The 12,636-nt window shown below is 49.1% G+C and overlaps 1 protein-coding gene across 3 annotated transcripts in view; it reads left to right on the forward strand.

Moving 5' to 3' along the window:
- Positions 1-12,636, forward strand: part of CLCN6 (chloride voltage-gated channel 6) — a 38,082-nt gene that overhangs the window by 11,797 nt on the left and 13,649 nt on the right. For all 3 annotated transcript variants that reach the window (XM_028741460.2, XM_028741458.2, XM_028741459.2), the window contains 11 exons: positions 1,135-1,193; positions 2,040-2,172; positions 2,872-2,985; positions 5,202-5,368; positions 5,861-5,987; positions 6,451-6,580; positions 8,859-9,012; positions 9,133-9,292; positions 10,163-10,269; positions 10,415-10,601; positions 11,146-11,303. In XM_028741460.2, the coding sequence (XP_028597293.2) occupies positions 1,135-1,193; positions 2,040-2,172; positions 2,872-2,985; positions 5,202-5,368; positions 5,861-5,987; positions 6,451-6,580; positions 8,859-9,012; positions 9,133-9,292; positions 10,163-10,269; positions 10,415-10,601; positions 11,146-11,303 (1,496 nt within the window). The remainder of the gene's footprint in view (positions 1-1,134; positions 1,194-2,039; positions 2,173-2,871; positions 2,986-5,201; positions 5,369-5,860; positions 5,988-6,450; positions 6,581-8,858; positions 9,013-9,132; positions 9,293-10,162; positions 10,270-10,414; positions 10,602-11,145; positions 11,304-12,636) is intronic.

Below are 12,636 nucleotides of genomic sequence, written 5' to 3' on the forward strand. Positions count from 1 at the left end.
GCCTCAAAGATCCCTGAAGCCTTTGGAGCGCAGCGCCCGCTGCCCTGGAGAAGCTGTGCTCGCAGAAATCCCTTAAGCTAGAACAGCGAGACGGAGCCCTCCGCCTCGCTGTTCTGGCTTGGGAACAGCCTTGCTAGCTTCTGCAGGACAGCGGGGTGAAGGCACCCCGCTGCCCTGGAGACGCTCTGCGCACAGCCATCCCCAAGCTGGAACAGCGAGACGGAGCACTCCGCAGTGCTCTGTCTCCCTGTTCTGGCTTTGGGCTTAGCGGCGCAGCCTGCATTCGCTCTATAGGACGCACACACATTTCCCCTTAATTTTTGGAGGGGAAAAAGTGTGTCCTATAGAACGAAAAATACGGTACATTACCAAGCAAGCACTTTGATCTGCCTCTGGGAAGCCCTCAAGAAGTGGTGAAGTGACTCCCAGGTAACCCTCTGGCTATGAGTTCGTACACGAGCTTTACAAAGAACTATGTCCCCAAACCACCCGATTTATAGATCCTAACTTGTTAGCCTACGTGCCTTGCCCGACTAGCTACTGCAGATTATTAATTAGGTAGCCCCCTTTTCCAATACTGCATGTTCCTCCAAGCAATGTCTAACATCAGAGAAGGTCAGAAGGTACCCTGCATTATCACTTCTTCCTTCCACCAGATTATACATTAAAGGCTGCTATCAGCCATCAAAGAACTTTAACGAGATAGAGAGAGGAAGTGAACAGATGCAGGAATGAAATGGGCAGGAAGAGATGACCATGTCAGATCACTAAACTCATCGAAATTACAAATATCTTCTGGATAGATTGCCCATACAGGTGGTCAGTCCGTGCCCATTTCTGGCCTTGCAACAGGGATTCCCTGCAGGCTTTCAAGTCTCTCATGAGAGCTTAGAGACTTAACCCTTTTCAAGATTCCAAGAAGTGGAATTCTGTTCTTAGAATTCTGTCTCATTAATTTGTGCTTGCCTCTTAATTAGGACCTGAGCTCTCTTCCTAGTTCATTTACTGTGATTTGTGTGTGTGTCCTCAAAGGGGATCACGGTTTATATGCAGAGCATGGTCTACAGTAATTGTGTGTGTTTGTATCCGTATTGTTCAGCTTCTGAATTGTTATTTCTCTCTTTTTCTGCCCAGTTCCAGAGCATCTCTTTGAGGAAGATCCAGTTCAACTTTCCCTATTTCCGCAGCGATAGGTACATTACCAAATCAGGGTGGGGATGTTGTGGTGGTGGTGGTGATGGTGATTTCAAGAGGTGCATCTTCATATCTGTGGTTTATGCCACGCTTGGGCAAGGAGGTAAGTGGGTGGACTGATGGCGAATCGCTGGCTAGTTTCTGGAGAAAACCTGATTCACATTTAAAGGAGAGAGCTATTCTTACATGCTCATGGGAACTGGCGCTCACAGTCAAAGAAGTTGGGTCTAACGCACATTCATCAGCTGACAAATGGGGGTTAAATCCTGCACAGCTTGGCTGTGCATGCCTGTTCCCCAGCTGCAAACAGGCACCTGCAGCCCAAAGCACAGCACAGGGCTACTTGAAAGCACTTTTGCAAACAGCCTTGCTCGGCTCTTTGAACTTCCAGATTTCCAGAGCCCCACGCTGCACTTTGAAGTCCCAACAATTGGGGCTTCAAAGCACACTGTTGCCTGATTTCACTATGATGTGAGGTGATGGATCCCGCCCCCCCCCCCAGCGAAAAAGGTTCCCTGTCGTTGCCCCAGCCTCTTTTGTTAAGAAACATCTCCTAGGAAAAGCTCACTTAACTGTGTGAAAGCTTTAAATGGAACGTGATACTCTGATGACTTTATACAAGTGCTTACCATTCTATTACCTTTTTGACTACAATTCCATGACAGAGCATTCTCCACTAACACATAAAAAGTTGCGGGATAATGCATTTCACTAATGACAGTGTTTATAACCTACTTCTGGCGTGCGTTCCCGCAGCATCTAAAGCTTGATTGGAAACCGATCAAAACATTCTTTAAAAAGAAAACACTCTCCCGATTTCTCCCTCAATTTTTCTCGTTTCCTAGGGACAAGAGGGATTTTGTGTCTGCTGGAGCTGCTGCTGGTGTGGCTGCAGCCTTTGGGGCCCCAATTGGTGGCACACTCTTCAGCCTCGAAGAGGGCTCGTCCTTCTGGAACCAGGGCCTGACATGGAAAGTGGTGAGGCCCTAAAGGGATGATTTATCACAAGTCACTGGTTGAAAAATGAGTCTTTGGGAGGAAGACTATACCACATCTTTTAGGTAGGGCTGGCTCTGAAGACAGTTCGGAAACTTCAGCTGGTGCAGAATTCAGCAGCCAGGTTGCTCACCGGAGCAAGACGGTTTGAGCATATTACACCAATCCTGGTCTTTAGTTCACTATCTACCAATTAGTTTCTAGGCCCAATTCAAAGTGCTGGTTTTGACCTATAAAGCCTTAAACGGCTCAGGACTGCAATTCCTCAATGCCTGCCTCTTTCTATATGAACCTACCTGAACCCTGAGATCACCTTCTGAGGCCCTCCTTCGTGTGCCTCCTCCTCGAGAGGTCCGGAGGGTGGCAACACGAGAACGGGACCTTCTCTGCAGTGGCTCCCCGTCTGTGGAATGCTCTCCCCAGGGAAGTTCACCTGGCGCCTTCATTATACACCTTTAGGCGCCAGGCAAAAACATTCCTTTTTAACCAAGCCTTTGGTTGACTTGATTGACATCCTATGCCCTTTTAAAATGTTGTGGCTTTTTTGGAGGGGGGGGTGTTATTAGATTGTCATTTTTATTCTGATTATACATGCTGTCATCTTGTCTGTGAAGCGCCCTGAGACCTCAGGATATAGGCACCACCCCTTAAAAATAGTACATTCTCTCTCCCCTTTCCCAGCTCTTTTGTTCTATGTCTGCCACCTTCACTCTGAACTTCTTCCGCTCCGGGATCCAGTTTGGAAGTTGGGGTTCCTTCCAGCTCCCAGGATTGCTGAATTTTGGGGAGTTCAAGGTAGGTATCGCTTGACATAAAATGCGTGGCACGGAGAAATTGGAGCAAGGAAGGTTTTTCTCCCTTTTAACATTAGACCTCGTGGGTATCCTGTAGGAATGATCGCTGGGTGCGGAGCACACTCCCTGCCCGTGGGCAGCCTCAGCTGCTTGCACATGTGACCTTGGATTGCGGGGCACACTCCCCCTCACAGATAAAGCCACAGCTGTCTGAACATCTTGCCCTCTGTCTAACCTTTTGCCATCTCAGTAGTCTGCCGTGTCCTGTCTGTGACCTTTGTCTCTGAGACCTTTTGTCTCCTTCGTCATACACTGAGCAAGGGGGAGATGACGCGGTGGAAACAGGTGCCAAAATAATTTTGTACCACCCCACGATCTCGGGACTGGAAGATGTGTAAAGGTCACAGCCCAAAATGTATCTGCCTGGGTTTGCATATTGTGTCAATAAAAGGAGCCTCCACAGAGCTGGCCGGCAGCTTGATTGCAGCTCACCTGTGCGCAGCTCACCTGCATTATCAACTCCTGCCTCATGTCCCTCACTTCAGTATCCAATGGAAGATCTGTGACAGATAAACAAAAGCCCTTCACACAGCACGTAGTTAAACTATGGAACTCAACCCCGCGGGAGGGAGTGAAGGTCACCGACTTGGGCGGCTTTGAAAGAGGATTAGAGAAATTCATGGATGAGAAGGCTATCAATAGCTACTAGCCATGATTTCTGTTCTCTGCCACCATGGTGGGAGGCTGTCATGGTCCTGAAGACCAGTTGCTGGAAACCACAGGAGGGGAGAGTACGCTTGCTCTCGGGTCCTGTTTGTGGACATCTGATTGGCCAGTGTGTGAGCAGGATGCTAGACTAGATGGGCCACTGGCTGGCTCCAGAAGGTCCTTAACAACAACAACAACTTTATTATTTATACCCCACCCTGTTGGCTATTTGCGGATCAGTTGCACTGCAGAAGGCGTGCTGGGGAGACCACACATTTCAAGAAACGCAAAAGTAACTTTTGCTAGGTTTTAATAACAAAAACTCCTTTTACACTAAATTACAATATATCAATAAGCATGACCCATCCACCAGGGTACTGAGAGAGCTACATGCTGCTCTTTATATACCATACCCAACAGATTAATAAACCTAACAGCACCTGCTATACTGCTTCACAGCTGTAAAACTAGGTCATGTTATTTGCTCTGGCCTTTAAAGAAATACACATCTTGTGGAACAATAATGAACCTTCAAATTTAAAGAGACCATTCAACACACCCATCTGGCTAGGTTTCCCCAGCCACTCTGGGCGGCTCCCAACAGAATATTAAAAACACAATAAAATGTCAAACATTAAGAACTTCCCTAAACAGGGCTGCCTTTAGATGTCTTCTAAAAGTCAGGTAGTTTTGTATTTCCTTGACATCTGATGGGAGGGCGTTCCACAGGGGGGGTGCCACTACCGAGAAGGCCCTCTGCCTGGTTCCCTGTAACCTCATATCTCGCAGGGAGGGAACCGCCAGAAGGCCCTTGGAGCTGGACCTTAGTGTCCGGGCTGAACGATGGGGTGAAGACGCTCCTTCTGGTATACAGTGGTACCTTCGGTTACGTACTTAATTCGTTCCGGAGGTCCGTTCTTAACCTGAAACTGTTCTTAACCTGAAGCACCACTTTAGCTAATGGGGCCTCCTGCTGCTGCTGTGCCGCCGGAGCCTGATTTCTGTTCTCATCCTGAAGCAAAGTTCTTAACCTGAAGCACTATTTCTGGGTTAGCGGAGTCTGTAACCTGAAGCGTATGTAACCTGAAGTGTATGTAACCTGAGGTACCACTGTACAGGGCCAAGGCCATTTAGGGCTTTAAAGTTAGGTTCTTATTTAGAAACAGTGCAGTTATTAAAAGTGGCCATGAAAATTAACAGCATGTCAGTACATAAAGCACAGGCTGTCTCTAGCCTCTGCAGGAAAGAAACGAGCATAACTTACTAGCAACCCAGAGTGAGGCTTTAACATAACATGACCCGGTTAACAAGCAAGCGCTTGTGAAAGTGACATGGAGTGGAAAACCTATCCCTTTAGCCCAAAAAAGAGGTTGCGTCCTCTTTTTTCACCATTTACCTGCTTCTTGATTTCCCCCCCTCCTTGAAGCATAAAATGAAACGGCTGAACCTGCCTCATTTTCTCCCCGTTGACTCACCTGTTTCCCTTCCTTTCGACTCCACTCCCTCTAGTGCCCGGAATCTGACAAAAAATGCCACCTGTGGACGGCCGTGGACTTGGGCTTCTTCATCCTGATGGGGATCCTGGGCGGCCTCTTGGGGGCTACCTTCAACTGCATCAACAAGAGGCTTGCAAAGTACCGCATGCGGAACGTCCACCCCAAGCCCAAGCTGGTCAGGTACCTGCCCCCTTTACCCTGCCTGTCGTTGTCGTCTTCGTGTTCCACTGCTGCTGCTGCTGTGTGTGTGTGTGTGTGTGTTTGCAAGAAGGGGGTCAGGGTTGGGAGCCTTGACACATATTGGATGCTCTCCATCCAGGAAAACGAGCGCATTATTACAGGCCAAGGGCACTTACCAGCAAGACAACAGTTTTTGGGAAAGATGTGATGCAGGGTCAGTGGTCGGGGGGCGTAGCCTGGGGAGGGTCACCCAAGGGGCAGATAGGAAGGCCTGGGGAGCCACATCTGGTGTCCTCCAGATGTTTGGGACTACACCTCCCATTTCCCCACCCCTGGACTATCTTGGGACAGCCTGTGGCAGGGATTTCTGTGGCTTCCCTGTGGAGGGACCGGTGGTGGGCGTCAGCAGTGTGGAAGGTTGGGCGGCAGCAGCGAGCGGTTCTGAGCCACCGAATTCCCTTGCACGCTTCTCTTGCCTCTTCTCGCTTGCAGAGTCTTGGAGAGCTTGCTGGTGTGTCTAACGACCACCCTTGTGGTGTTTGTCGCTTCCATGGTTCTAGGGGAATGCCGGCCGCTGTCTTCCACCAACCACGGGGGCAACAGCTCTCTTGGCCTGCAGGTAAGAGTGAGAGCCGCAGGCAGGCCCTTTCCTTGAAGAGAGGGGTAAAAATGATGGCAGTGAACACATTCCTCTGCCCTTAGTTTGAAGTGCACATCCCTCGGTCCCTCTACTACCGACGCTCAGTGTGTGAGTGCCGTTCCTTTTTTATTTTATTTTATTTTTATTTTTATTTTTATTCCCCCCCCCCCCAATTTTTTTTGATTTTCCAAAAACAAACAAACAAACAAACATAAATCTCAACTGTCTTAAAACCAAACTTAGTAACGCTGTTAAGTGACTTCCTCATATCCCCCTCGTTGAATTTCAGTGTATATCATTTTAACAGTTTTCCAAAACCAGTATTCTTATAAAATTAACTTAATCGCTTAACATCTTTCTTTCTTTCCAATTCCGCATTAAACATATTAATTAATCCTTTTTTTATTTTATTTTTAACTGTTGCTGTCTTGTTACGGGTTAGGATTCTTCATCTGACGAAGTGAATTCCAGCATTAAGACATTCTTCTGCCCAAACGACACTTACAACGACATGGCAACCCTTTTCTTTAACCCTCAGGAGTCCGCCATCTTGCAGCTTTTCCACCAGGAGGGTGAGTGGTCGCTGTGAGGAGCGCAGAGGGCATGCTGGCAGTGCAGCGAAAAAGGCTGCTGCTGGCTTCTTGAAAACCACACCCTGGATATTTTTGGGTGCTCAGGCTGTGAGTGTCATTGTAGCCAAAAGAGGGGGGGGGGAGGAAAACCAATGCCCTCTGTAAGACTCACTTTTCCCCTCCTAAAAAGTACGGGGAAATGCGTGTGCGTCTTATGGAGCGAACGCAGGCTGCGCAGCTATCACAGAAGCCAGAACAGCAAGAGGGATTGCTGCTTTCACTGCGTGGCGATCCCTCTTGCTGTTCTGGCTTCTGAGATTCAGAATATTTTTTTTCTTGTTTACCTCCTCCAAAAACTAGGTGCGTCTTGTGGTCTGGTGCATCTTATAGAGCAAAAAATATGGTAATTCTCGGCAGAATACCCCAAAATAGCACAGGAAGGACCAACAGGATGCTGGCTAGCTGAGAAGTAGTGGGGTTGTCATGGCTGACTCTACACTCCAACATCTCCCATTAGTTTTGTTTTTTAGCTCTTGTTTTATCTATTAAACTTCCTATTGGACAGCTGCTGCTGTTACTTGCTATTTACTAAACTAGTAGCTTATGTTAATAACTTACTGGGTGTTATACATAAAGCAGATCTGCTGTTTCTCAGCTAGACAGACGATTAGCCTTACAGTGGTACCTCTGGTTACAAACTTAATTCGTTCCGGAGGTCCGTTCTTAACCTGAAACTGTTCTTAACCTGAGGTACCACTTTAGCTAATGGGGCCTCCCACTGCCACCGCACTGCCAGCATGCTATTTCTGTTCTCATCCTGAGGTAAAGTTCTTAACCCGAGGTACTACGTCCAGGTTAGCGGAGTTTGTAACCCAAGGTGTTTGTAACCCCAGGTACCACTGTACTACTAATTTACTAGCATACAGACTTACTGTGTCAAGAAGAGCTACCATTGCTACTGTGGATTTACTATTGGAGTTGCTAATAACTTACATATACCGCAGATTCCGGCGTATTAGGCGACTGGGCGTATTAGACGACCCCCCAAATTGGCAGCTGCAATTTGGGGATTTGTCTTATAAGCCCAGTCGCCTAATACGCTGGGCAGCTCCACGTCAGGAGAAAGCCGCCCAGTGCAGAGCTGAGCCCGCTGCCCGCTGCTACTGCTTCGGAGTGTATAAGTGTATAAGATGACCCCCAACTTTTAAACCTCTTTTCCGGGGTTAAAAAGTCGTCTTATACGCCGGAATCTACGGTAATGTCCAGTGAGTCTGTAAGCTAGTAAAGCAGACCTGCCATGGACCGCCCTAGAACAGCTCTTCTGAAAGTTAGGATTTTGTCGCTATGGCAGTACCACCTGTGTCCACTTCCAGGTGCTCTCAGTCCACATACATATTCACATAAACACAAAGACATGACCATGTCCTTGGGTAGTAGCTGATCAAGGCTGAAGATAATGCCGGGAATGGCAGGTGAATTTCTGCAATTTTTTGCAAGGGAAGGGAAGGTAACTGTGCTGGTGCACACTTGAATATAGGGGAGAGGGATTGAGAAGAACTTAAGTACCTTTTCTTCTCATGAGCAAAAACTGCTTTTTCGAAGCTCACAATTGAGATGGGGTCATTGAGAAGGCTGATATGGAGATAGGTAGGCACAGTTGCCATTAAAACATTGCAATTTTCAGGGCAAGATTTGGGCGTCTGTCTTTTGCCCAGAGCAGAGAATGTTTCCGGGGCAATTTCTCATGGAGCCTTACATGGACCCACACACACCTGACTCCGGGGATTTAGAAAACAAAACCAAATGCTCATCCTTATAGAGAAGGGTCTGGGGAACACCTGAAGAGTCCCCTGGATGTTGCTGGGCTCTAGTGGGAAGGGTACGATAGGAGCTGGACTCCTGACTCCATATGAGGCACTGAATGTTCTCCAGCCCTCCTATAGAGCAATAAACGCCCAGTATCGAAATAACCTGAGTGCTTTAGCATCCTAAAGCAGGGTGCTTCTGTGGGTGGGAGTCTTCTTGGGGTGGCAAAGCTCTTGCTGAAAGGGGCGTGGCCTTTTACTTCAGTGGGCAGGGCTCCTGCCGGCTGCCACTTAAACCGCCTCTTTCCCCAGCCACTCAGAATAACCGGAGTGCTGTAAGACGGCTTCTGTGGGCAGGGTGCTTCTTTTGGGGCAGGGGGAAGAGCTCTTCCTGACTGGGGCGTGGCCTCTCGTGTCGTGGGCGGGGCTCCTGTGGGCTGCCACCCAAGCCTCTTTCCCTGTTGTCTTTGCAGGTACCTTCAGCCCAGTCACCCTCTCCCTGTTCTTCCTCCTCTATTTCCTCCTTTCCTGCTGGACTTACGGGATTTCTGTGCCCAGCGGCCTCTTTGTCCCATCGCTGCTTTGCGGGGCTGCCTTCGGACGCCTGGTGGCCAACCTCCTCAAAAGGTGCCTCCTCTGCTTTGCGCATGGCGCTACGGGGCAGGACCCCCCTCCCTCTCTCCCCAGACCCTCCCTGCTTGTCTCCGCTGCATCCTGACACCCTCCCACTTGTCTTCTCTCCCCTAGTTACATCGGCCTGGACCACATCTACTCGGGGACCTTTGCCCTGATCGGGGCAGCTGCCTTCCTGGGAGGGGTGGTGCGCATGACAATCAGCCTCACCGTCATCCTGATCGAGTCCACGAACGAGATCACTTACGGGCTCCCCATCATGATCACGCTTATGGTGAGCCTATTAGCAGCGGCACCGAATCTTCCAACGGCTAGCGCAATTGCAAAGCTAAGCAGGGTTCGGTACGGTTTCAAATTGGATGGGGGACTGTGTGTTGGGATACCTGCATTGGAGGGGGTTGGATTTGATGACCCTTGGGGATCCCTTCCAGTTCTATAATCCTCCACCACCACCCCGTGGAGCTACATCGGCAGTTGTGCCAAGCCCCTTTGTAGGTGCGGTTTGCATCAGACCACAAATTGACAAAATGAGGATTGCTGGACAGAAAGCCTCTGCAGCTACCCTGAGGACTTCGCAGTACAGAACTCCCTAATTCAGAAATGAGCTGGCAACCACTGTAGGTGCTTTAAAATGGCTTCTATGAGATCTAGAAGCGACACTGGTAGCTCTGTGCTCTAAACCACTGAGCCTCTTGGGCTTGCTGATCAGAAGGTTGGCGGTTTGAATCCCTGTGACGGGGTGAGCTCCTGTTGCTCTGTCCCAGCTCCTGCCAACCTAGCAGTTCTGGCTTCCATCACAGTTTCCTGTTGTGCCAGAAGCGGTTTATTCCTGCTGGCCACGTGACCCGGAAAGCTGTCTGTGGACAAATGCCGGCTCCCTCGGCCTGAAAGCGAGATGAGTGCCGCAATCCCATAGTCGCCTTTGACTGGACTTAACCGTCCAGGGGTCCTTTACCTTTACCTTATACGAGATCTAAAGGGAGCCCCAGCCAGCAGTCTGGCCATTGTGGACACCAATGGAGGTTTCCGAGTCGTCTCCAAGGTCTGCCCCATGTAGAACGCATTGCAGTGATCTAATCTGGAGGTTTTTCTCCTGTGTGTAGGAGCTTGTCGTACCAGCTTCTCCTCATCATCCTCTTTCCAGGTAGCCAAATGGACTGGAGACCTCTTCAACAAGGGTATCTACGACATCTACGTCAACTTGCGAGGGGTGCCGCTTCTCGAGTGGGAAACCAAGGCAGAAATGGACAAGTCAGTCCCCAATTTCAACAATCTTTATGTTGTCCTGTGTTAAAATTGCTCTCTCTCTCTCTCTCTCTCTCTGTGTGTGTGTGTGTGTGTGTGTGTGTGTGTGTGTGCGCAACTCTCAAGCCTGCTTCTTTCTGATGTTCCCCAGGCTGAGAGCCAACGACATCATGGAGCCCAACCTGATGTACGTTTACCCGCACACCCGGATCCAGTCCCTCGTGAGCATCTTGCGCACGACGGTTCACCACGCCTTCCCAGTGGTGACCGAAAACCGGGCGTACGAGAGGGAGTTCATGAAGTGGGACCAGCTGATCAGCAACAACATCAAGTTCAAGGTGGGTTCCGGCACAGAGTCCCTTGTGGGGAATAAATGGGAGTGCTTTCCTTGAGTATGGCAGCACCTAGATCTTTGGAACTCCCTGCCCATTGGTATGAGGCAGGTTGGACTAGATGCGTTCCCTTACAACTCTACAACTCGCATGATTCTATCTCGTGGTACAGTCATACCTCGGGTTGAATATGCTTCATGTTGAGCGCGTTTGAGTTGAGCTCTGCGGCAACCCGGAAGTAACGGAGCACGTTACCTCCGGGTTTCGCCACTCGCTCAAACGCTCAAAATGACGTCACGCGCATGCGCAGAAGCGGCAAAAAGCGACACGTGTGTGCGCAGACGTGCCGTCGCTGGTTACGTTTGCTTCTGGACGCGAACGGGGCTCCGGAACGGATCCCGTTCGCATCCCTAGGTACCACTGTATTAATTCCTCGGCCACCCAGTGCCTGGGCGAAGAGGAATGTTTTTCAAATTCCTCTTGGGAATGTCAGTAACGATGGGTCATGGATGATGGACGTGATGAAACAGTGGCGGTTTATTTTTGCCAGAAATCCAGCATCCTCACCCGGGCCGGCGAGCAGCGTAAACGGAGCCAGTCCATGAAGTCCTACCCATCCAGCGAGCTTCGCAACGTCTGTGACGACCACATCGCGACGGAGGAGCCTCCGGAGACAGAGGACATGTTGCAGCAGATGCTGGAGCGGAGGTGAGCAAACACAGAACGGGATGTGGGGGACATCTTTTTCAGGCGGAGTGCAACATTCCTTTAAAAAATGATTTGGTTTTTCAAATTAAAGTTTTGCGGTCAAGAGATATACAACATAAAAACCAGATTCCAAGGAATCTCCTGGACTTCCCTCCTCCCTTTTGTGGGTCCTGTTATTAATCATTTCCTCCTGGTGGTGCTGTGGGTTAAACCACAGAGCCCAGGACCTGCTGATCAGAAGGTCGGCGGTTCGAATCCCTGTGACGGGATGAGCTCCCATTGCTCTGTCCCTGCGCCTGCCAACCCAGCAGTTCAAAAGCACGTCAAAGTGCAAGTAGATAAATAGGTACCTCTCTGGCGGGAACGTAAACGGCGTTTCTGTGCGCTGCTCTGGTTCGCCAGAAGCGGCTTAGTCATGCTGGCCACATGACCCGGAATATTCTGTACGCCAGCTCCCTCGGCCAATAAAGCGAGATGAGCGCCGCAACCCCAGAGTCGGTCATGACTGGACCTGATGGTCAGGGGTCTACCTTTACCTTTTACCTGCATCTTTTATGACAATCCAAGTCTTTTATCTCTCCATTGTGTCCAAAATTCACGCTTATACTACAGCTGATATTCCAATCCTACTAACGACTTTAACTGTTCACAATGGTTTTTAAGATAAGTTATAAATTCCCCCCATTCCTTATTAGAATTTTGGCCTTCCGGATTTCTGACTCTTCCGGTCATTTTAGCCATTTAGGCATAATCCATCCACTTGATCTGCCATTCTTCTCTGGTGGGGACTTTATCTTCTTTCCATCTCTGGGCCAGTAACATCCACGCAGCCATGGTCACATACATAAATAGTCTTTACTGCTCCTTTGGGATTTCGGCACCTAGAATTCCTAAAAGGAAAGCTTCAGATTTTTAAAAGAAAAAGTTATTTTAAACATTTTTTTCAACTCATTATACAGCGGTACCTTGGGTTAAGAACCTAATTCGTTCTGGAGGTCTGTTCTTAACCTGAAACTGTTCTTAACCTGAAGCACCACTTTAGCTAATGGGGCCTCCTGCTGCCACTGCGCCGCCAGAGCACAATTTCTGTTCTCGTCCTGAAGCAAAGTTCTTAACCTGAAGCACTATTTCTGGGTTAGCAGAGTCTGTAAGCTGAAGTGTATGTGACCTGAAGCATATGTAACCCGAGGTACCACTGTATAAATGTCTGGAACAGATTAATCCACTTTGCATTACTTTCTATGGGGAAGTGTGCCTTGGTTTTGGAATGCTTTGGTGTTAGAATGGACTTCCGGAACGGATTAAGTTTGAGAACCAAGGTACTACTGTAGTC

The sequence above is a fragment of the Podarcis muralis genome, chromosome 7, assembly GCF_964188315.1.
Source record: "Podarcis muralis chromosome 7, rPodMur119.hap1.1, whole genome shotgun sequence".
In the NCBI taxonomy this organism is placed as follows: Eukaryota; Metazoa; Chordata; class Lepidosauria; order Squamata; family Lacertidae; genus Podarcis; species Podarcis muralis.